This window comes from Schistocerca americana, chromosome 11 (genome assembly GCF_021461395.2).
Source record: "Schistocerca americana isolate TAMUIC-IGC-003095 chromosome 11, iqSchAmer2.1, whole genome shotgun sequence".
NCBI classification, from domain to species: domain Eukaryota; kingdom Metazoa; phylum Arthropoda; class Insecta; order Orthoptera; family Acrididae; genus Schistocerca; species Schistocerca americana.
The window spans coordinates 203,870,712-203,896,820 of NC_060129.1; the positions used below are offsets into that span (position 1 = coordinate 203,870,712).

At 44.9% G+C, this 26,109-nt stretch overlaps 1 protein-coding gene across 1 annotated transcript in view; it reads left to right on the plus strand.

Annotated features, from left to right (window-relative positions):
* The window catches only part of LOC124553562 (WAS/WASL-interacting protein family member 3-like), an 86,606-nt gene extending 74,854 nt beyond the window's left edge, over positions 1–11,752 (plus strand). Inside the window, exon 4 of the mRNA XM_047127408.1 lies at positions 11,615–11,752. Within this exon, the coding sequence (XP_046983364.1) occupies positions 11,615–11,752 (138 nt within the window). The remainder of the gene's footprint in view (positions 1–11,614) is intronic.
* The last annotated feature ends 14,357 nt before the right edge of the window (positions 11,753–26,109 follow it).

Here is a 26,109-nt window from a genome sequence, read left to right on the forward strand (position 1 = left end):
CGTACAAACATACCGCCGTGTGAGCCTCGTACAGATTCCCGTATGGAGGACATAGTGATAGACGTCCCTGGGGTTGTGAAGCACCTGAATGGGTTGAAAATAAATAAATCGCCAGGTCCTGATGGGATTCCAAGAGTACTCTAATGCGTTGGCTTCTTACTTAGCTTGCATTTATTGCGAATCCCTTGCCCAACGTAAAGTCCCGAGCGACTGGAAAAAAGCGCAGGTAATGCCTATATATAACAAGGGCAGAACGACGGGTCCTCAAAATTACAGACCAATATCCTTAACATTAGTTTGTTGCAGGATTCTCGAACATATTCTCAGTTTGAATATAATGAATTTGCTGTCCATGCATCAGCACGGCTTTAGAAAGCATCGCTCCTGCGAAACGCAACTCGCCCTTTTTTCACACGATATCTTGCGAACCCTGGATGAAGGATATCAGACGGATGCCTTATTCCTTGACGTCCGGAAACTGTTTGACTCGGTACCCCACTGCAGACTCCTAACTAAGGTATGAGAAGGTACGAGCATATGGGATTGGTTCCCAAATATGAGAGTGGCTCAAAGACTTCTTAAGTAATAGAACCCAGTACGTTGTCCTCGATGGTGAGTGTTCATCAGAGGTGAGGGTATCATCTGGAGTGGCTCAGGGAAGTGTGATAGGTCCGCTGTTGCTTTCTATCTACATAAATGATCTTTTGGATAGGGTGGATAGCAATGTGCAGCTGTTTGCTGATGCTGTGGTGAATGGGAAGGTGTCGTCGGTGAGTGACTGTAGGAGGATACAAGATGACTTGGACAGGATTTGTGATTGGTGTAAAGAATGGCAGCTAACTCTAAATATAGATAAATGTAAATTAATGCAGATGAATAGGAGAAAGAATCCCGTAATGTTTGAATACTCCATTAGTAGTGTAGCGCTTGACACAGTCACGTCGATTAAATATTTGGGCGTAACATTGTAGAGCAATACGAAGTAGGACGAGCATGTAATGGCAGTTGTGGGGAAGGCGGATAGTCGTCTTCGGTTCGTTGGTAGAATTCTGGAAAGATGTGGTTCATCTGTAAAGGAGGCCGCTTATAAAACACTAGTACGACGTGTTCTTGAGTACTGCTCGAGCGTTTGGGATCCCTATCAGGTCGGATTGAGGGAGGACATAGAAGCAATTCAGAGGCGGGCTGCTAGATTTGTTACTGGTAGGTTTGATCATCACGCGAGTGTTACGGAAATGCTTCAGGAACTCGGGTGGGAGTCTCTGGAGGAAAGGAGGCGTTCTTTTCGTGAATTGCTACTGAGGAAATTTAGACAACCAGCATTTCAGGCTGACTGCAGTACAATTTTACTGCAGCCAACTTATGTTTCGCGGAAAGACCACAAAGATAAGAGAGATTAGGGCTCGTACAGAGGCATATAGGCAGTCATTTTTCCCTCGTTCTGTTTGGGAGTGGAACAGGGAGAGAAGATGGTAGTTGTGGTACTAGGTACCCTCCGCCACGCACCGTATGGTGGATTGCGGAGTATGTATGTAGATGTAGAATATAATAGTGCTTATTAGTCATTATTTTTGTACATATAGTATTCTCATTTATTTGCTGTTACACTTGCCAGTAGCAACAGTAGCCTCATTAAGAGTAACAACAGTTCGTTGTCGGTGGCTACAGAGATGGCAACTGAATTTCATACAGTAACACTGTGTAATGATGTTGCTCATGCATCATACACTTTACTAAATGTAGGAGTTCGTTTTGAGGTCTACAGTAATCACCAATCAATTCAGACCTTCTTCTGTGGCTGTGAACCAGCTACACATCCCTCTAAGAGTCAAGCGGCAACTAACAAATTAACAGAACTGCCTTTCAAAATCTGCACTGAAAGCCAGAGCAGTGGTGCATATACACACAAAGCACACAGCTGTGTTTTATTTCACTTGTGCATTCCTAAAATCTGGTTCCCATAGAGTTACTCAGACCTACAAATAATGCAGCATTTCTGGACATGTGTAGCATACAGCACTTCACCGTGCACTAATACTGCGACAGACATCGTCCTGTATTCATCTCTTGGTCTCGATCTACAATTTTTACCCTCCTTGCTTCCCTCCAGTACTAAGTACGTGATTGTCGATCCCTCAGAATGTTCCTACCAACTTACCTCTTCTTCTAGCCAAGTTGTGCCACAAAGCTACAGCCCTGTCTCACTCCCTTCTCAATCACTGCTTCCCTTTCATGCCCCTCAACTCCTATAACTGCCATCTGGTTTCTGTACAAATTGTAAATAGCCTTTCGCTCCCTGTATTTACCATGAGAATTTGAAAGAGCTTGTTCCAGTCAACATTGTCAAAAGCTCTCTGTGCCTACAAATGTTGTAAATGTAGGTTTACCGTTCCTTAACCTAGCTTCTAAGATAAGTAGTAGGGTCAGAATTGGCTCGTGTGTTCCTACATTTGAACAGAACCCAAGCTGACCTTCCTGAGGCCATCTTCTACCAGTTTCTTCATTTGTCTGTTTTGCAATGGAGACTTATTAAAACGATAGTTCGGTGGTTCACACACCTGTCAGCACCTGCTTTCTGTGGATACGGAATTATTATATTCTTCTTGAAGTCTGAGAATACTTAGTCTGTCTCATACATCTTGCTCACCAGATGGCAGAGTTTTGTCAGGGCTGGCTCTCCCAAGGGTATCAGTAGCTCTAACGGAATGTTGTCTACTTGCGGTACCTTCTTTCTACTTAGGTGTTTCAGTGCTCTGACCAATTCTTCACACAGTGTCATATCTCCTACCTCATCTTCATCTACGTCCTCTTCCATTTCCATAATAATGCCCCCTTGTACAGACCCTCTATATACTCCTTCCACCTTTCTGCTTTCCCCTCTTTGCTTAGAACTGAGTTTCCATGTGAGCTCTTGATGTTCATGCAAGTGGCTCTCTTTTCTCCAAAAGTCTCTTTAATTTTCCTGTAGGCGGTATCTATCTTACCCTAGTGAGATAAGCCTCTACATCCTTACATTTGTCCTCTAGCCATCCCTGCTTAGCCATTTTGCACTTCCTGTCGATCTCATTTTTGAGACTTTTGTATTCCCTTTTGCCTGCTTCATTTACTGCGTTTTTATAATTTCTCCTTTCATCAATTAAATTCAATATTTCTTCTGTTACCCAAGGATTTCTACTAGCCCTCGTCTTTTTTTACCTACTTGATCCTCTCCTGCCTTCACTATTTCATACCTCAAAGCTACCCATTCTCCTTCTACTGTATTCCATTCCCCTTTCATTGTCCTCTAATGCTCTCTCTGAAACACTCTACAACCTCTGATTTTTTCAGATTATCCAGGTCCCAACTCCTGAAATTCCTACCTTTTTGTAATTTCTTCATTTTTAATATATAGTCCATAACCAGTAAATTGTGTATAGAGTCCACATCTGCCCCTGGAATATGTCATAGAACTTAAAACCTGTTTCCCAAATCTGTCGTACCATCATACAGGGTGTTACAAAAAGTTACGGCCAAACTTTCAGGAAACGTTCCTCACACACAAAGAAAGAAAATATGTTATGTGGACATGTGTCTGGAAACGCTTACTTTCCATGTTAGAGCTCATTTTATTACTTCTCTTCAAATCACATTAATCATGGAATGGAAACACACAGCAACAGAACGTACCAGTGTGACTTCAAACGCTTTGTTACGGGAAATGTTCAAAATGTCCTCAGTTAGCGAGGATACGTGCATTCACCCTCCGTCGCACGGAATCCCTGATGTGCTGATGCAGCCGTGGCGAATGGCGTATTGTATCACAGCCGTCCACAATACGAGCACGACATGTTGCGTCGTACTTGTAAAGGCACATGTTCTAGCAGCACAGGTAGAGTATGCCGTATGAAATCATAACTGCTCCATTGAGCGTAGGTGGAAGAACGTGGGGCCCAATCGAGACATCACCGACAATGCCTGCCCAAACGTTCACAGAAAATCTGTGTCGATGACGTAATTGCACAATTGTGCGCGGATTCTTGTCAGCCCACACATGTCGATTGCGAAAATTTACAATTTGATCACGTTGGAATGAAGCCTCATCCGTAAAGAGAACATTTGCACTGAAATGAGGATTGACACATTGTCGGGTGAACCATTCGCACAAGTGTACATGTGGAGGCCAATCAGCTGCTGATAGTGCCTGCACACGCTGTACACGGTACGGAAACAACTGGTTCTCCCGTAGCACTCTCCATACGGTGACGTGGTCAACGTTACCTTGTACAGCAGCAACTTCTCTGACGCTGACATTAGAGTTATCGTCAACTGCACGAAGAATTGCCTCGTCCGTTGCAGGTGTCCTCGTCGTTCTAGGTCTTCCCCAGTCGCGAGTCATAGGCTGGAATGTTCCGTGCTCCCTAAGACGCCGATCAATTGCTTCTAACGTCTTCCTGTCGGGACACCTTCGTTCTGGAAATCTGTCTCGATACAAACGTACCGCGCCACGGCTATTGCCCCGTGCTAATCCGTACATCAAATGGGCATCTGCCAACTCCGCATTTGTAAACATTGCACTGACTGCAAAACCACGTTCGTGATGAACACTAACCTGCGGATGCTACGTACTGATGTGCTCGATGCTAGTACTGTAGAGCAATGAGTCGCATGTCAACACAAGCACCGAAGTCAACATTACCTTCCTTCGTTTGGGCCAACTGGCGGTGAATCGAGGAAGTACAGTGCATACTGACGAAACTAAAATGAGCTCTAACATGGAAATTAAGCGTTTCCGGACACATGTCCACATAACATCTTTTCTTTATTTGTGTGTGAGGAATGTTTCCTGAAAGTTTGGTCGTACCTTTCTGTAATGCCCTGTATAATCAATCTGAAATCTTTTGGTGTCTCCAGGTCTCTTCCACACATACAATCTTCTTTCATGATTCTTAAACCTCCATATTCACCTACTACTTTTCCTTCTCCTCCTTTTCCTACTACTGAATTCCAGTCCCCAATGAGTATTAAATTTTTTTCTCCCTTAACTATGTGAATAATTTCTTTTATCTCATCATACATTTCTTCAATGCATCATGTGCAGAGCTAGTGCGCATATAAACCTGTACTACTGTGCAAAAGCATTAACCCTGCTGTTTGTAGTAGCTTATCCGCATTCCTAATTTTTATTCATTATTAAACCTACCCCTGCATTACCCCTATCTGATTTTGTATTTATGACCCTGTATTCACCTGACCAGAAGTTCAGTTTCTCCTGCCAATCAACTAACTAATTCCCATTATATCTAACGTTAACCTATCCATTTCCATTTTTAAATTTTCCAACCTATCTGCCCAGTTAAGGGGTCTGACATTCAACGCTCCAATCCATAAAACCCCTGTTCTGTTTCTCCTGATAATGATGTTCTCCTGAGCAGTCCCTGATCGGAAATCCAATTGAGGAAGTATTATACCTCTGTAGTGTTTTACCCGAGAGGATCTCATCATTATTTAACCATACAGCAAAGCTGTATGCCCCCAGGAAAACTTATGGCTGTAGTTTCCCCTTGCTTTCAGCTGTTTGCAGTAGAAGCACAGAAAGACAATTTTGCGTGATGTTACAAGGCCAGTTGAGTCAATTGCCCAGACTGTTGCCCATTGCAACTACTGAAAAGGCTACTGCTCTTCTTCAGGAACCACACGTTCGTCTGACCTCTCAACAGATACCCCTCTGTTGTGGGTGCACCTACAGTATGGTTATCTGTATCTGTATCACGCAAGCCTTCCCATTAACAGCAAGGTCCAAGGTTCACGGGAGGGGGGGGGGGGGGGGGGGTTAGTAGTGCAGAGCTACATAATTACAATAGCTGACAGCAGTCATTTTGAACACAGCTGAGGGTGAAAACACTCACATTCAGTTCTCTCAGGAAGTAATAAGGGTTTAGTTTATTTCCAAGACAGCAATCAAATTTTGTTTAAATAGTGTGCATACGCGTAACACACACAGTTTATTGATGTGCTACAGTGGTCTTGCTCTATGCCTTCTAATTGATTTCACAAACTGATGGCAGATATTTTATGAAACTGGCCACATTACCATTCTCATTTTGTTTCAAGGTATCTGCGCAAGTAGTTGCGCTGCACGAAAATAGCGATCTTCAGTCTCCTTAGATTTTGTTGGTGTGGAGGATGTGGGTGTAGCACATCCTCCTGATTCCATGTCGCTTGTGGTGGCCATAGCTGTTCCACTATTCAGTCTGATTCACCCAGAAGCCTCCATGTCATTTCCTTCTGCATCACTGTTGGTGGAAGCTGCTACAGCATCACTTTCTTGTCACGAGGTTGGATCTCTCTCAAATGTACAAAATAATGATTTAGATGTAGGAGGTCATTAGAGATGGATCAAAAGCTCAGATTAGCAAAGGATGGTAAAGGAAGTAAGGCCTTGCACTTTGAAAGGAACCATCCCAGCATTTCGCTGAAGTGAATGGGATGCCTGGATGCAGGTTTGAACCACTGTCTTTCTGAATACGATTCCATTGTGCTATCCACTGCTCCACGTCGTTAAGCATAATGTAGATATAGTAGCCTCTTTGGTGTTGTGGGTAGTGAAGAAAAAAAATTAGTTACGTAGTGTCTGCACGTCACAATAAATGCACACATAAAGTTCTGATATCTATGGTTCTATAACTTATAGCTGCAGCAGTAGATTTAGCAGTAGTACTAGCAGTTGCAAAAATTGCATCCCTGTAAATTATATTTAGCCTTAACAGCAATAAACTAAGATACTGAGATGTTTAATTGAATTGAGTAATCTGTACATTCCTGCTGCTGGTAATTATTAAAATCAGTGCTCAAACATACTGCCATCAATTAAAGATTGTATTTACTTAGTAGGTCACAAAGAGACATACACAAAGATGAAAACTTACCTGATAAATACAAATACTGTGGCAGCAGAAGTGAAGAGACATACAAAGTTTTCACTTTGACACACTAAGTGCTGATTCAGATAGCAAGGTTGGATGGGATTTCTGGATGAATTATATTTTTACAGAATGACACTCCCATCTTGAATTAAGGTCATGAAGTATCACATTTATGTGTTACATGCAAGCCTTGCAAAACACTAATTGGTAAATACACTAATGGTAAATAAATAACTGAAGAGTTCATGCATGCAATTAACTCGCAAAAAATGCGAGGGCAAAGCCGTTTCAGTAGGTTAAACATAGTGACTTATAAACTGGAATTATGTTAAATAATTGTTAATGAAGTTGAATGCCTATTTAGATGTAAGTAACGCTCTTTTTGAAATTAAAGTTCTGATGGTAGCATACAGCCAGCGCAAACAGTTGAAAATAAGTAGCACCTAATAGCACAAGGGCAAGAATTTATTTGGAGACTGCTGTAGGATATACTGTCAGGTACTGTATGTGGGTTGTTTATAATGCAAAAGGTGAACGTTGAATCCTTACAGAATCTGTTCCACATACATGTGTCGTACTATCTTCTCACTTGTGAAACTTTGCTGATCTATCCGATTGCACGATTGAAGGTTTTAAACACACATCCCCGTTCTTCCACGAGGAAGCCTTTTTGCTAGCAAGTCCAAAGTTGGCAGCAGTGCAAGTCGAGATGCACTGCACTTTGCAGTGCTGGAGTCGTGGCTTGTTTACCAGGGCAGTACAGCCTCGTATAAAGGGAAGTACGGCCATCGTATTCTGCTGCTTTCGCCGCCATCCACAGTTGGCTGAAATCACATCTTGTAACATTAGCAGCCGTTGTGGGCCCAAGCATTGTGTGTGAGGCATGGGCAGTGTTGTGTAGTTTCGCAGTTTTAAGTAGAATACTACGTCAGTGCTGTGCTTTTGGCTTTTTGGTCTGAGTCAGAAAGGGAGGTAAACTGTACAGAATTCCTTCTGAAGGTAGAGATGCAACAAGAAGGAGAATATGACCGATGAAAATCAGCAGAGCCAACTGGCAGCCCACATGAGACTCTCGCTTCTGTATGGAAAGTACAGTTTTCATTCATTAGTGCAAATAATCTTAAGGTTTAACATTCGCTGTGTAACAGATTTGCTGTATTTAGACTCGCTTCGTGATCAGATTTGTTGTGTCATTACACGTCGTTCGTCTCAAACCGGTCACATTTGTTTGTAAAAGGTACGTTGTGTGCAAGCCCGTTTTTTTGGACAAACCATAGTGAAAGCTACACATTTCTAGTTAATCTGTAATGTACTGACTGCTATAAAGACATATTTTTGGCAACACGAAAGGTGTAATAGGTAAACACGGTATTTCGTTTCGTATTCAGTGTGTAGGCCCAATTGTTGAAGATGGGAAGTACAGTATTTGGATGTTTTAATGTATGTTGTTGGCTATGGCTATGTGTACTTCAAAGATCAATTAACAGTGCCTCATTTTCAGTAAATTTTGTGAAAATAATTGGCGTGATAATGACGTGCCTCTGTAAAGAATTTGTTACTTGCATTTAATAGTGTAGGCCTACCGTTTCGACAAACGTTGAAATAAATAAAAAGAATAGCATAGTTGAATTGTATCGTCAGTCATAACAGTACAGTATATTTATAATTAACTCTTTTAATATGGCATCTTGTATATTCAACAGTCTCAGATACAAATACTACACTATGTGATCAAAAGTATCCGGACACATGCCTGAAAATGACTTAAAAGTTCCTGGCGCCCTCCGTCAGTAATGCTGGAATTCAGTGTGGTGTTGGCCCACTCTTAGCCTCGATGACAGCTTCCACTCTCGCTTGCATACGTTCAGTGAGGTGCTGGAGGGTTTCTCGGGGAATGGCAGCCCATTCTTCACGGAGTGCTGCACCGAGGAGAGGTATCGATGTCGGTCGGTGAGGCCTGGCACGGAGTCCGCATACCGAAACGTGCCAAAGATGTTCCCTAGGATTCAGGTGAGGACTCTGTGCAGGCCAGTTCATTACAGGGATGTTACTGTCGTGTAACCACTCCGTCGCAGGCCGTGCAATACAAACAGGTGCTCGATCGTGTTGAAAAATGTAATCACCATCCCCGAATTGCTCTTCAACAGTGGAAAGCAAGAAGGTGCTTAAAACATCAATGTAGGCCTGTGATGGTGCCACGCAAAACAACAAGGGGTGGAAGCCCACTCCATGGAAAACACGACCACACCATATAACACCGCTGCCTCTGAATTTTGCTGTTGGCACTACATATGCTGACAGATGAGGTGCACCGGGCATCCGGAATACCCACACCCTGCCTTCAGATCGCCACATTGTGTACCGTGATTTGTCTCTCCACGCAACGTTTCTCCGCTGTTCAATCGTCCCAATGTTTACACTCGTTGCACCGTGTGCTCAACCTTGAAATCCAGTAATTACTATCAAAAACAGTCTTGATAACAATTTGTTTATTATGGTGAGTACTGATTGCTGGTAGTGATTTACCACCAGAATGACCACAGTAGTGGTCGAAACCGGTCACCGTAATAAATAAATTGTGATCGAGACTGTTTTTGATACTAAATATTTGCAACACATTGACCACTGTTCACTCCCATAATGTACTCAAAAGTAACTTGAAATCAAAGTTTCCCAAGTGTCATAGTACTTGCATTGGATTCTGATGCAGTTCGGAATTCCTGCGTGACGGTTTGGACAGACCCTCTTCAACTGTCGGCGGTCTCTGTCAGTCGACAGACGAGGTCGGCCTGTACGCTTTTGTGCTGTACGCGGCCCTTCACGTGTCCACTTCACCATCATATCGGAAACAGTGGCAGTAGGTGGCAGCACTATGCACCTAATATGAAAAACTGATATTTTTGGTGGTGTCCGGATACTTTTGATCACACAGTGTAGGCAGACGTACACAACGTGCATCATACAATATTTGTTGTTACACAGGAAACCTAAACCTAATGAAAATTAAACTTGAATGAAGATACTTTCCCTAAAAGATGTTAGTCGTATCATATAAAATGAAATTTTTTCAGTTAGTTTGTAGATAGAATCTGAGTGTTACAATGTTTGTGTATAGCTACTGTACCTAACTCATAGGTCTCTGACTTCTTGCACTGTATGTAGTTATGAGTAGCATGTGCTGAGTTCTATTGATATTACACATTCATATATTTTATGTTACAAATTATAGTTCTAACGTACAGTCTTGAAATTTTTATATCGCTTAAATAACGAAGTTTGTAGCTAAACTGACTGATAGTATTGTTTGTGTTTACCAGAATCACTTTACTCCAGACCAGTTTGAGCCGACAGAATTGGTGGAGTAGTAAAACGTAAACCAAATGCTGTGCCAACAATTTTTGGTGATCGTAAAGCTCCTGCCGAGATGAAACCTGTTGGCCTACTAGAGAAACGGACTGAGGATACAGGTAACTGGAAAATAACGCTCACAGCTTCAATTGCTGTATGCATACGTGATGTTGTCACTTGCTCCTGAATTATGACACTCTGAAAATCTCGTTTGACTGCTAACAGCTCACATTTGTTGTTTTTGATCAGTGGGACACAAAGAATTTCCCTTCACAGCATTATGCTTGCAGAAAGTAGGCTTACTAGTATCGTAGTAATTGTCGTAGGAAACACTTTGTCAATTGAGTATAGTAAGCATATACGTTTTTAAAAGTAGTAGTAAATATGTTGCTTAGAGTGCCTTCTTTAGAAGTTATATTTTGTACACTTATTTTAACCCTCAGTTGTGTACAGAAGAAGACTAAAACATTTCATTTGCAACAGCTGTATATTTTTGAAACTGACATGTGCAGGGTCTGTTGATGGTGGGAACAAAATACTTCACCACAAGGTAATCTCACACACACAGTCCACTTGTATTGGTATCTGATGAAATATAAAGTAATGTAATTTCTCGTACCTTTATGCTATATTGTTTCTACTGCTTGCCATTGGACATTGTATGTACTGTGTTTCTAATTTACAGTTAAATGTTACACCTAAATAGGAAAACTGATGGTTTGATTTGTTACCACAGCTGGTTAAAGTTTACTTAAAAGCCTGTGGTGTTTCCAATACCATTTGTGTTTGAGACTCTGTATACAGAGCTTTGCGTTTATTGGTAATATGTAGCACAATAGGTGCTAAGGTGTCCAATGTTGTGGTTAGGTGTGGTCCTGATTATTTAGTCTTTTATTGTAAATAATAATTACTTGCACTTAAAGGTAATCTCCACTAAAACCCACATCAGGAAGTAACACCTGCCTCACAGCTCTTGTAATTTAAGTATTCAGTTCTCACATGCTGCGTTATTATTGAAGTGCTGTAAAGTGAAGCTCTTTTACATTCTATTGCTGTCAAGTTCCTGTGGTGCCTAGCAAAGAGCCTACAGATTTTTGGAAACACTATAGTAGTGTTTGTTGAGAATTAAATATAATTGGTCACCTACAATTGCACTTTAGGATATGACATTACTTTACCATTTCATAGTATTAAGAGCATACTTGGAATATTACCACTCAGATTGACATAGACTTGCTTCAGTCCTTTGAAAGGAAGATTTTGGCATCTTACGAATCTTTAAATTACATACCACAGCCTACTGAGAATCAACTACTGGCTACCTAAAAACATACTACAGTATTAAATGCTTTTTATGTCTGAAGATTGTAATATTGCAAATATGTGTTCCAGAGGTTGGAGAGCCCTCGAATGTGCCCAGTGACATCAGTCCTGCAGCGAACTTGGACGCAACAGAAGATGAAGTCACCACCCTCAAGAACCTAGCTTCAGGCTGGAATTGAAGCTTTAAAGGGAAAACTCATCCTCTCTCAGCAGTATGAACAAAGGGGACATGTAAAGGTAGCAAATGGTCAGTGGAAACACTGCAGACAGGGCTAAAAAATAGTCCACCTTGTGGTAGTATGGGGTACAAAGTCCTGCTGGAAAATAAATTACCATTTCCTTGAGACGGAACCCCAATATGTTCTCTACAGAGCATAAAATTTAGACCTGGCGTGCCGAGGGAGCTCATGAGTTTCCTTAAAGTCAAGCTTGCCCTCATGTTACCAGTGGAGATGCATGCTGTTCTCATGATGGATGAGGTTAGTATCACTCACCATTGGAATGTGATTGAGCATTGGCTGCACCATTGATAGTGATACGACGCCTCCACCAGATCTCGCCCTTGCAAAAACTATAGCTTCTAATGCATTAGTTGTTATGCTGGGTGGTACTACCTCAAGATGGAAACAAACAATAGGTTACCATTACACAGGGCCATCTTTTTCCAGTTCTCACACCAGACATCATTATAAGCTTTATTAGGGAATCTTAGGCACTCGTACAATGTTTGCTGCATCGCGTCAGTGACGGGGAGGGCAAAATCGAGCTGTATGGCGAGAATTTGCAATTGTTGTCGAAAGGTTTTCAAAATTAGTTTCTGCCAGTGTCTTTGTGATGATAATTGGAAAGTAATTTTCCTCACAGACGTTGTTGTTGTTGTGGTCTTCAGTCCTGAGACTGGTTTGATGCAGCTCTCCATGCTACTCTATCCTGTGCAAGCTTCTTCATCTCCCAGTACCTACTGCAACCTACATCCTTCTGAATCTGCTTAGTGTATTCATCTCTTGGTCTCCCTCTACGATTTTTACCCTCCACGCTGCCCTCCAATACTAAATTTGTGATCCCTTGATGCCTCAAAACATGTCCTACCAACCGATCCCTTCTTCTAGTCAAGGTGTGCCACAAACTCCTCTTCTCCTCAATCCTATTCAATACCTCCTCATTAGTTATGTGATCTACCCATCTAATCTTCAGCATTCTTCTGTAGCACCACATTTCGAAAGCTTCTATTCTCTTCTTATCCAAACTAGTTATCGTCCATGTTTCACTTCCATACGTAGCTACACTCCATACAAATACTTTCAGAAACGACTTCCTGACACTTAAATCTATACTCAATGTTAACAAATTTCTCTTCTTCAGAAACGCTTTCCTTGCCATTGCCAGTCTACATTTGATATCCTCTCTACTTCGACCATCATCAGTTATTTTGCTCCCCAAATAGCAAAACCCCTTTACTACTTTAAGTGTCTCATTTCCTAATCTAATTCCCTCAGCATCACCCGACTTAATTTGACTACATTCCATTATCCTCGTTTTGCTTTTGTTGATGTTCATCTTATATCCTCCTTTCATGACTCTGTTCATTCCGTTCAACTGCTCTTCCAAGTCCTTTGCTGTCTCTGACAGAATTACAATGTCATCGGCGAACCTCAAAGTTTTTACTTCTTCTCCATGAATTTTAATACCTACTCCGAATTTTTCTTTTGTTTCCTTTACTGCTTGCTCAATATACAGATTGAATAACATCGGGGAGAGGCTACAACCCTATCTCACTCCTTTCCCAACCACTGCTTCTCTTTCATGCCCCTCGACTCTTATAACTGCCATCTGGTTTCTGTACAAATTGTAAATAGCCTTTCGCTCCCTGTATTTTACCCCTGCCACCTTCAGAATTTGAAAGAGAGTATTCCAGTTAACATTGTCAAAAGCTTTCTCTAAGTCTACAAATGCTAGAAACGTAGGTTTGCCTTTTCTTAATCTTTCTTCTAAGATAAGTCATAAGGTTAGTATTGCCTCACGTGTTCCAACATTTCTACGGAATTCAAACCGATCTTCCCTGAGGTCCACTTCTACCTGTTTTTCCATTCGTCTGTAAAGAATTCGCGATAGTATTTTGCAGCTGTGACTTATTAAACTGATAGTTCGGTAATTTTCACATCTGTCAACACCTGCTTTCTTTGGGATTGGAATTATTATATGCTTCTTGAAGTCTGAGGGTATTTCGCCTGTCTCATACATCGTGCTCACCAGATGGTAGAGTTTTGTCATGACTGGCTCTCCCAAGGCTTTCAGTAGTTCTAATGGAATGTTGTCTACTCCGGGTGCCTTGTTTCGACTCAGGTCTTTCAGTGCTCTGTCAAACTCTTCACGCAGTATCTTATCTCCCATTTCGTCTTCATCTACATCCTCATCCATTTCCATAATATTGTCCTCAAGTACATCGCCCTTGTATAAACCCTCTATATACTCCTTCCACCTTTCTGCCTTCCCTTCTTTGCTTAGAACTGGGTTTCCATCTGAGCTTTTGATATTCATACAAGTGGTTCTCTTCTCTCCAAAGGTCTCTTTAATTTTCCTGTAGGCAGTATCTATCTTACCCCTAGTGAGATAAGCCTCTACATCCTTACATTTGTCCTCTAGCCATCCCTGCTTAGCCATTTTGCACTTCCTGTCGATATCATTTTTGAGACGTTTGTATTCCTCACAGATACACCACACATTTTGAAAAACGAGGATTCACTTAGTCAATGGGCAATCGGTCTTCCTCTGACGAAATGTTGTCGAGGAAGGTGATCTGCCTTGTAATGAGGTACATATAAATCGTGTATAACAGTGGCTTGAGGTAGACAGTGGTTTAAGTCTTAAACTGACACCAAAACTGTGTGAGGGATTTCTGAGGCCAAACCATTACAAGAAAATGAAAGTTGGCTCGTCTACTGCCATAATTAACAGCCAGAGTGCAGCAGCCAGTGAGTATGCTGTCAAGACAGAGAAACTGCAGAAAAATACTTTAACCACAGCGCGGTTTCTAAAGCACGTTCATGAGTGGTCTTGCCTCGTGACATCCAGAGCTCTGAATCGTTCTGATGAACAAACATACAGTGAGGCTCTCTGTCATCTTTAGGACACTCTGTGTTTATTTCAAAACTTCAAAATTGGCCTGAACAGTGCCTGGAAACCAGTTCAGTGTGGTGTAGTTTTGACAGCTGGAGGTATTTTGGAATTGCAGGACACATTCCTGAATGAGAATAAATTTAAATTTTTGCTAATAAGTAGATTTACACAAGATACCTTGGAAAATCTGTTAGCAATGCTCTACTTCATAAATCCAGTACCAACGCTACGAGAAGTAAAATCGTCACTGAGGGTTATTACTCTTTCTCAGTTCTTTAATACTGCCACTGATAATTATGAAAATGAAGGCAGTAGTTTGCAGGCAGAACTACTGGGGGAATCTGTAAGTGAAGACGATGATAAGTGTGCTGAGGAAGTTGGAGAGCCAGTTTGTAACATGGTGTGTGACGAAGAGCAGCAGTCTCAATACTATTTGTGTGGTCACACTGTCAGGCAGGTTATGAAGTGTCACGCACTTTGCAAATTTTGCAAGGAGCGCCTAATAGCGTGCAAAGAAAATCTCTGTACATGTGTGAACGTGCTTTTACATCTAAAGTCCTTCACAGATACCTTGCTTATTGAGCCATCAAGTGAGGTTTTCAGTGTGTTGCAAAAGGCAGAGATGTGTTTGAGAAGCAACAAGAAGAAATTACTCTCAGGTGAATTGTTATTCTCTGATGTAGGCACTGCCGTGCCTGCATCAGTGAAGGAGAAAGTAGTTTTCCCAGCCTGCCACAGTGTACAGGAGAAAATAATTCAGTTTCCTGGCAACAAGAATTCATCTGGTGCCAAGGGAGGGAAATAAAAGATATCAGGGTGTAGTGACACAAGGCAGTAGAAGCAGGCCATGACAAAGTTACTGCAGAAACTGTGATTTCCAAAATCACTCTTTAGTATATGATTTGAAAGATTGACATTCAAACTTCATTTGGTTGCCATTTTCTCTTCAAGTGGTCTCATTTTTGTTTAAATCACAGTGATTTTTATAAATTTTTGTTCTATGTTTCTTTCTGAGTATGGAGTATTTTTATTATATCGTATATTATTTGCAAGTAAACTATGTCGCTCTCCAGGTTTCAGATTGATGCATATAAAAATAAAAACTTCATCCTTCGACCTGTGTACATATTTGACTTCTGTGCTTTGCCACCATCTTTGTTTCTTCCTTGTGCTTCATTTATGTCGTTTATTTTTTTCTCTGGATTTTAATAGCTTTTTATACATACGATGTACCCATATTTTATATAATATTGTAGAGAGGAAAAAAGTATACATTCACTCAGTAAGAACATTAGCTTGTACTCCATACTCTTTTCTAGCTCAGAATGAAATAGCACATATGCAAAATCTGCTGAAGAATACTTTTTGAAGAATACTTGTTTCCAAACACGGTAAAAACTAAATGTCATTACAAGTAAATGTCGTGCATATTTTGTATTGTAACTGCTATTTTTATTTATTATCAAAATTTAGCATTTTATGTTGAAGACTGGGAATATGTGAATGGAAATGCAGTCAACTGGGGAACTTTGCCCCACATTACACCATTTTTTGAAAATACTGCCCACAAAATATGTTACTTGTTGCAACACATGTTGTAGTTACAGTTACTGAGCATTTTTTTATAGTAAAAATATAGACAAATTGACTGTTTGCTGTAATATTTTAATATTTATACTGATAAAGTTGCTCTGCTATTCTGGCTAAGTTTATGTCAGTCTTGAACAACACATTATTTTACCTACATAAAATACTCTGGGTAATTTTAAGCCATTCCAAAAGTAAATCGGTGGTTAATAAGAAGCCTAAATAAATTGTTCTATTTCAGTAATGCAGGTTTACTTTGAAATTTAAAGATATTTATATAGACCTGTTATTAACAGTTTTTAGGCTAAGGGGTTGTAAATGTAAAAATAACAGATTCGTTAAGGATATTTTTGATAACACGTGTTACAAATAATAGTGCACACATTGTCTTCAAAGTAGAACAACACTTTCAGTAATACCATATATTAAATACATTCCGTCAAACATTTTCAGATATTTAGCGTAGATGTTCACTGCTATTATGGACCACGCCCCTTTCTGTTAACAGGTATTGGGCGAGATTCAGCTTTTCTGTTAATACACTGTCTTTACAGTACAAGACTCCACCTTAGCTTTGAAGCCAAAACCTATTTCTTTTCCCCTTTCTTGATCCTGCAATTGCAACTTATTTCAAATGAGATATACTTGCATTACATATCTGCTACAGTGACATTTCCAGCGTATGATTTACCTTCATGCAGTGTAATGACATATTTATGTAAAAGCCATACTCAAAAATAAATGTAAATTTACCGAACAAATCTATCAGCAAGCCTAGAACCATGTTTCCTTATTGGTAGTGACAGGAATGATGATTATAAGTTCCCTGTGAGACTGCTGTTTATATCTAATTCAGCTAATTTCATGCTACTGTCAGGAGCATCTCCAGGCTCATTATTTTAATTTCAATGTCTGAACACTGCAGCTTGAGTTTTTATACATTTTCTTGGTTTTGGGTTTATCTTGGTCCCAATGGGAAAGGTTGCAGGAACTTGAATTAACCATTCAGTTAATTTCATTCATTTCTGGTCTTTTGTCTTATTTTACATTTCTGTTACTTAGTTTCCAATCCATCTGAACAGCAAAGAAAACTCAGAAGAGGTAATAGGATGGTTTAAAGGTAATCTAATTACAAAATAGAAATCTTAGAGACAAAACTGCCTCTGTCAGCAGATAAAACGAAAAATAGTGAGTGGTAGTGTACAAAGTTATAATGACTGGTAAAAAAATTTGACCTGGTTGACTGTAGAATATGGTTTAAATGTATATTTAGGATGCTCACGACAATAAATTGTTTTTGTTAAACACATTATAATGTAAAAAAAAAAAATGCACGATGCACGTACCGAACCTACAACCTTGTATTCAGTGAATATTGACGTTACTGGCAGACTATTATTTCTGATGGAACCTGGCCAAAAATTTGTAGTATACTAATAAGAGTACAGCTGTTACAGTTCCCTACAGCCTACTTTTGATCATACGACTAGTTTTACCTCAACACATTTGAAACATATTGTATTCTCTTGTACTTTCGTAATAATTCTCCTAATGCTATGAAGAATTTGCAGAAAAAATTTTGTGGGATAGGCCTGACAAAGATATAAAGCATGCCTAATCATAAAGCCTCATTTGTCAATTCTATTTACTAGGGTACCGCGCATATATATGTGAATGCAATGCTTCATTTCATATAACAATATCCGACGTGTTCCGCTTGTAGCCACTGATTAGTCTTAGCAGTGCATTGGAGAGCTGAGTGTACTACTTCAGTAAACACTGCTAAATACGCTGCAGCAGTTAATGTATCACCATCGGCGCAGTCATTCGAAAATGACGCCCACTTTCAAGTTGGCCATAATTTCCCTTTACAGAGATTTATACACTGCAGTTCGCACCTGCCATCTGTCGGTGGCAGTCCGTACTACGCGGGTCCGGCTTGTAGTGTTTCCTTTACTCGGGGTTCTGCCGTGAAAATATAAAATAGAAAATATGATTGGGTTTTGAATTTTGGTGGTTTCAGTTACGGATAAGGCAGACTTCGTATTATTGATTGAGATAGTGCTGTAATGTGACCGTGCATGGCAGACCGGGTCGGGAACACTACAAAAAGCAACTGTACGGAAATAGCATCAGAAACTAGTGGAAATTTACCTTATAATCTTGCTAGAAACGCAGTACTAATTACAATATAGTCTTCATGGCTGTCATCCTAATTCCCTTGTAGGACGACCCGACTTTCACTTTTCTCCATCTGTCGAAAACTTCAAGTTGTCACTGTCATGATCAATTCACAAATTTGGTGATAACCACCTCCAATCACTATTGAAACAACCTCGCTTTGTAATATAATTTTAATTTCCACCCAAAAGCACATTCAACGCAGTGCGGAAAAATACACGTCTTTCGTATCAAGACAAGAGAGAGAGAGAATGTAATCAATTAGCTGTTAAAAACAAAACCTACGCAAAAGTAAAAAAAAAAAAAAAAACAAAAAAAAAATTATTTATAAAAATCGGTCGCTGGCGCAGCGCTCTTCTGCGTGCGCGATCGTGAATTATATCTTTGTATTGGCGGAGGCGCGGTAGTCAAAGTGCCATTACAGGCTACTGTGCTGCTCTCTCGCGTCACTCCTCTACACTACGTGCAGCTGGCTGGGTTAGCATCGCTATTACATCTCCTGCCGTCTTCTGCTTGCCTGGATTTCCACTGGGTAATACGATACGTGGGAAGAATTTTTACGTGAAGCACTCTGCTTTGGCTCACGGCATTGTGCTGTTTACATCTAGTCCACATAAACCTGGAGACACTCGAAGTAAGACCCTATATATAACAGCAAGTTGGAAAGTATGCTTGAAATTCGATACAAAAACTTAACTAATATGCAGCGAACAAATCGATAAAGTTGCGGGTTGGGCAGAGAAGAAAAGTAAACGGGAAAATAAAAGTAACCTGGGCTGCTTTACTGTAAACTCAATATAGGTTTTCCATAACGAATTTTCCTGCTGTTTCGAAAGGCAAAGTTAAGAAATGTTAACCTTTTTGAGTTTCGTGTATGTATGTGTGTGTGTGTGTGTGTAGCCAAGCACATAGATGATAGATCATTTATCGACCGAGGAAGTTCCAGGCTGTAGTCGTAAGTACGGCTAACGAATGGAAAATTATGGGTACAACAATTCCGTTGATGTATCAAATCCCATTGCGCGCTGTGCTGTCAAAACACAAGCCCTTAAGCCGCCCATACTATTGCATGTAGAGCATAAGCTCGGATAATATTCTCCGAGCCTCTCAAAAATTGATTTCCATCTCCTATTTACCTAAATGTTAATACACATCGTTTTTTTTTCCTTTAGTGTAATTTTAATCACCTATACAGGCGGGCTGGCAGCAGCACAATACGCTGCTCTTCAGCCTTAAGTGGAACAATATCATGACAGAGGTGATACAGACAATACAAAAAAACGGCGGGCAAAAAATGGAGACACAAAAAAACAATAAACAGGAAGCTGTTCACGTTGGACGATAAAAACACTAACACTTGTGGACACGGCGCACAAAACACGGACAACGGCGATGGCACATGTGAACAGTGGAGTCTTAACTGCACGAAACACAAAACGAAGCACACACACGAGATACTGATGTCGATGATCTCCGGCGCGCGAATGTTCACTATGCGTGTGCGAGTCCGGGGACCTGCCAAGAGAGGAGGTGGAGGAGGAAGAAGGGGTAGGGGAATGGGAGAGGGGAGAGCAGAGATGCCATGGGCAAAGGAGAGAGGGGGAGGGAGGAAGGGGGAGGAGAAGCCTGGGGGAGAGAGGAGGAGGGAGGGGGGAAAGGAAAAAGAAGGGAAGTGAAGGGAGGGAGGGAGGGTGCCTAAAGGAAAGGACACAGGAGGTGGGGGGGGGGAGGATCAAAGTTGATAGGAGGGGTAGATGCAGGGGAGGAGGACATCATCAGGGAGGGGGGGCTGGCGGAAGCCACCTTGGGAGAGGGTAAGGAGGGTGGAGAGATGGAGACCGGGTGGGACGTTGGAATACAGGCGCGGCAGCGGGCGGGGGTGGGAGAGGATCGGGGAGACGAGCGGGTGAGGAGGATCGAGTTTACGGGAGGCGTACAGGATCCGTATCCTTTCAAGGAAAAGGAGGAGGTGGGGGAAGGGGATGAGATCGTACAGGATCCGCGTGGGGGAGGGGAGACGGATGCGATAGGCAAGGCGGAGAGCATGGCGTTCAAGGATTTGGAGGGATTTATAAAAGGTAGGGGGAGCGGAGATCCATGCTGGATGGGCGTAACAAAGGATAGGGCGGATGAGGGATTTATAGGTGTGGAGGATGGTGGAGGGGTCCAGACCCCACGTACGGCTGGAAAGGAGCTTGAGGAGACAGAGTCGGGAACGTGCCTTGTCTTGGATTGTCTGGAGATGGGGAGTCCAGGAGAGGCGACGGTCGAGGGTGACGCCAAGGTACTTAAGGGTGGGAGTGAGGGCGATAGGACGGCCATAGACGGTGAGATAGAAATCAAGGAGGCGGAAAGAAGGGGTGGTTTTGCCTACAATGATCGCCTGGGTTTTGGAAGGATTGACCTGGAGCAACCACTGGTTGCACCAAGCGGTGAACCGGTCAAGATGGGATTGGAGAAGGCGTTGGGAGCGCTGCAGGGAGGGGGCAAGGGCAAGGAAGGCGGTGTCATCGGCAAACTGGAGAAGGTGGACGGGGGGTGACGGCGGCGGCATGTCCGCCGTGTACAACAGGTACAGAAGGGGGGAGAGGACGGAGCCTTGGGGCACACCGGCGGAGGGGAAAAAGGTGTAGGAATCCGTGTTATGGATGGTGACATAGGAAGGACGGCGGGAGAGAAAGGAACCGATCAGACGGACGTAGTTAATGGGAAGGGCGAAGGTTTGGAGCTTGAAGAGGAGACCGGAATGCCATACGCGGTCATAAGCGCGTTCGAGGTCAAGAGAGAGGAAGATTGCGGAGTGACGGGAATTGAGCTGTTCGGTGAGGAGATGAGTGAGGTGAAGGAGAAGATCGTCGGAAGAGAAGGACGGCCGAAAGCCACACTGGGTAACGGGAAGGAGGCGGTGCTGGCGGAGATGCTGGTGGATGCGTCGGGTGAGGATAGATTCCAGGACCTTGCTGAAGACCGAGGTAAGGCTGATGGGACGGTAGGAGGAGACGGTGGACGGCGGTTTGCCGGGTTTAAGAAACATGAGGATACGGGAGGTTTTCCACAGGTCGGGGTAGTAACCGGTGGACAGGACTACATTGTAGAGCCTGGCCAGGGTGGAGAGGAAAGAGACAGGAGCTTCACGAAGGTGACGGTAGGTGACACGATCATGACCAGGAGTGGTGTTGCATTTTGTGCGGAGTGTAGCAATGAGATCCGGTGTAGTGATAGGAGTATTGAGGTCCGTGTGTGCAATGTTGTCCAAGTACTGGAAACCAGGAGCGAGGGGAGGGACAGAGGTGTCAGTTCGATCGCGGATATCCGGGAAGAGGGAGTAATCGAACTGGGGATCATCGAGGATGGAAAACTCATCGGACAGGAAGGAGGCAAAGTGATTGGCCTTACTAAGGGCGTCAGGGAAGGGGTGATCACCATGGAGAAGAGGATAGTAGGGGGAGGGCTTAGTTCCGGTAAGGCGACGGAAGGCGGACCAGAACTTGGACGAGTTGATAGGAAGGGTAGCATTTAAACGGGTGCATGTCTGTCGCCAGTCCCGGCGTTTCTTGGCCGCGAGCAAATTTCGAATGTGTCGCTGGAGTTGCCGGTGGCGTCGTAGTGTGTCCTGGTCACGCGTGCGAAGGAAGGCACGGTAGAGACGACGGGATTCACGAAGGAGGAGGACGGCCTGTGGGGGTAAGGTAGGACGGTGGGGGTGGATGGCAACAGTAGGGACGTGGGCCTCCACGGCCTCAGACAAGGTCTGCTGGAGAAAGGAGGCGGCATGGGCGACATCATCAGGATGCCGATAGGTTAGAGGGTGGCTATTGACCTGGGTGGACAGGGTATCCCGGTAGGCATTCCAGTTGGCACGGGAATAGTCATGGATGTACTTAGGGGGAGGGTCATTACGAGGGTCGGGGCGGGCGCGACGACCGTCTGAAATGATGAGGAGGACAGGGAGATGGTCGCTACCAATAGGCTCCAGGACATCCACCGTAATGCGACCAAGGAGGTTGGGGGAGGAGAGAATAACATCGGGAGTGGAGTTGGATTCGGGACGGGTGTGCTGGGGGATGGGGATGAGGTCGCCTTGAAGGGAGGAGAGGAACCGATGCCACCGCCGTAACTGGACAGCGGAGCGACTATGGATGTTGAGGTCGGCGGCGATCACGTAGGAGGAGAAGGTACGGTCAATGTGGGAGAGGAAGTCGAAAGGAAGAGGGGCGTTGGGGCGGACATAGACGGTGGCGCAGGTAACGGTAAGGCCGGGGAAGAAGAGACTAAGGATCAGCTGTTCGGTGGGGTCGGGAAGGAGAGGTTGGAGCCGAACGGGGATCAGGCGGTGGTGACCAATGGCAACTCCGCCACGCGCAACTGGTAGGGGATTTTCGGAGCGGTGGAGGAGATAGGGGGAGGTGTGGATGGAGTGGTGGGGTTGGAGGAAGGTTTCATTGAGGAGGAAGGCATCCACACGGTGGGTAGCAAGGGTGTGCAGGAAGAGGTTCTTGTTGGCGGGAAGGGAGCGGATATTGTTGAAAAGGATACGGTGCTGTCGCGCCATCACATGGATTTAGACGAGGGTGTCAAGACGGGAAAAGGTGAAATGGGACTGGTTGTTGGAATAGGTGGCGTACATTTTAAGGTGGAAAATGGAACGGGCGGCGAGGGAGATCTGTTGGAAGGTGTGGGGGCGCTGAAAGGGATGAACATTCTGGAGGACGATGGTGAGGAACCTGATGATGTCCTCAGCGGAGGGGGGGGGGGGACGAAGGGAATTGCCAGGAGGGGTGGGGGCGTCCAGAGGACGGACAGGGGCGGTGAGTTCAGGAGTGGTTGGAGGGGGTCGGGCTTTACACTTTTGGGAGTAGGTGGGATGGGGGAGATTGCAGGTATTACAGGAAGGAGGGGACTGGAGGTTAGGGCACTGCCGGAGGAAGTGCGCTTGCCGACAATGCGGGCAGGTGGGGGCCTCGTGGCACTCAGCTGTTGGGTGTGCATTGTAGCGCAGACACCTCTGGCAGCGCAGGGATTGAGGAGGGGAATGGGAGGGGTCGACCTTGTACCGCTGGTTGAAGAGGAGGGCACCCTCCTTCAGGAGATGGTCAATGGAGGGGGGCGTCCTCAGAGACAACCCGCATAAGGCGGGTGGGGCCGGCCGAGTTGAAAATGCGGTGGACCGCCCGCACCTCCAGCGTTGGATGGGCCTTGAGCTCCGCCAACACCTCCTCCTCCGTGAACGATGGACTGAGCCGAGTGATCACGGCGGTGAGGGTCGGCGGGCGACGCGGGGGTTGGGGTTGACGGGTAGGAGATGGAGAAGGAGCAGGGGTAAGGGAGGCGTTGGGACCAAAACAGGTGATGGGGAGGCGGGAGAGGATGTCAGTATGGAGGGTTGGGCTGGGGGAGGAGATGAGAACAGAATCCCGTCTGGGAGTAAGGAGAGAGATGGGGGCACCAGGGAAATGTTGGCGGATGAGGAGGGAGAGATTCTGGGCCTCGAGAAAGGAAGGATCAGGATGGGACAGGAGATATTTGTATAAACAGGCGGGGGAGGAGGAGAAGGAGGAGGAGGAGGAGGAGGAGGAGGGAGCAGGGCCATGCGGGGAGACATCCATGGCACCCTGGGGGGGGGGGGGGATGGAGGTCGGGGCGGGGCCTTTTTGGGAGCGGAGGAGGTGGGGGTGCCACTAGGGCGTTTGACGGCGGCAGAAGGGCGGGTGGTGACAGGAGGGACGGGAGCGATGGGGAGGTGGTGGGAAGGGACAGGTCCCGGTGTGGACGCAGCAGTCGGCGCCGGAGATGGTGATGGTGACGCTGAAGGCGAAGGCGACGGTGACGGCAACGATGATGACGGTGGTGGCGGTGATGGCGAAGGCGACGGGGAGAGCTGGGCGTGGACAGTGGCCCGACGGGCCACCACCCGAGCCGGAGCTGCAGTGACAGGCTGGGGGAGTGGGGGGAAAGGATCAGAACGAGAGGAGCGAGAGGAAGAAGCGGGAGAGGGGGCGACAAAGAGCGAGGGCGAAGGGAGAGTGAGGAGAGGTGGGATGGAAGGAGGGGGGCGTGACTGGGCACACCAAGTTATAGTGGTGGAGGCGGCGGAAGGGGAACTGCAAAATATGGCGGTGGTGGTAGTGGTGGCGGTGGTGGTCGGGGCGGACATGACAGGGAGAAAAAACGCACAGCACTGAAAGGAAAGGACACAAACTGGGAACAGACGAAGACGCAGACGGACGATGACGCAGATGGACGATGACGCAGACGGACGAAGACCGGGGCGGACTGCGACGGCGACGGTGGCGGCGGCGACCAGGCGGCGGCGGCGAGAACCGGCCGGCGGCGGCGGCGGCGGCGGCGGCGGAAAACAGACGGACGGACGGACAGCAGGTAGCAGGTAGCAGCGGTAGCGGCGCAGACGGACAGCGAGCAGGCAGGCGGACGGACGAACGAACGAACGAACAAACAGCTACAGCAGGAAGCGGAGGGCAGACGGATGGACAGACAGACAAACAGACGGACACAATCTTCGAAAGCGGAGATTCCAACCTGAGAGTAGCCCAGGCTTTGCAATCAGGCGCCTTCGAATGAGGGGATCCAACCCTCTGGTCGAATACACATTTTTTTTTTTTTTTTTTTTACTTTATTGTTATTTTAAAACCTGTACAACAGGCAGGCTGTCAGCAGCACACTACGCTGCTCTTCAGCCATAGAAGACACAAGCAGCAAAAACAGTGAGAAGACACATAAGTCACAGAGCGGTGGGCAATAAAACAGGAGACACATAGAGACAATCACGGAGCCGTTCACACTCGTCGATAATCCACACCGCTAGCTGATGAGACGACGCACAGCCACTGAAGATGATGATGGCACTGGTGAACGATGGAGGGGACGGTGAACACTAAACACTAAACACACAAAACACTGATGGCGGCGACCTCCGGCGCGCGAATGTCCACGTAACGTGTGCGAGTCCGGGGACCTGCCAAGAGGGGTAGAAGGGGGAGGTGGGGGAGAGGGGAGAAAAAGGATGCCAATGGCTGAGGAGTCGGGGGCAGGAGGAGAGGAACAGGGGAGGGGAGGCCCGGGGGAGGAGGGGGGCAGAAAAGGAGGAGGGAGCGAAAAGGGAGAGGAGGGAGGGAGGGTGCACGGAGGAATAAGTACAGGAGGAGGGTGGGAGGATCAAAGTTGGTAGGAGGGGTAGATGGAAGGGAGGAGGGCATCATCAGGGAGGGGGAGCTGGCGGAAGCCACCCTGGGAGAGGGTAAGGAGGGTGGAGAGGTGGAGACCGGGTGGGACGTGCGAATACAGGCGCGGCAGCGGGCGGGGGTGGGAGAGGATCGGGGAGACGAGCGGGTGAGGAGGATCGAGTTTGCGGGAGGTGTACAGGAGAGGAGGATCGAGTTTGCGGGAGGTGTACAGGATCCGTATCCTTTCAAGGAAAAGGAGGAGGTGGGGGAAGGGGATGAGATCGTAGAGGATCCGCGTGGGGGAGGGGAGACGGATGCGATAGGCGAGGCGGAGAGCATGGCGTTCAAGGTACACATCGTTCCAAGTTATCATATGTAAAGAATGCCTTACCAAGAAACTTTGTGGGTATGAAGTATATCCTTCACAAATAATGAAAAGACGTTGGCACTTATTCCTATTTTGTTAGCAA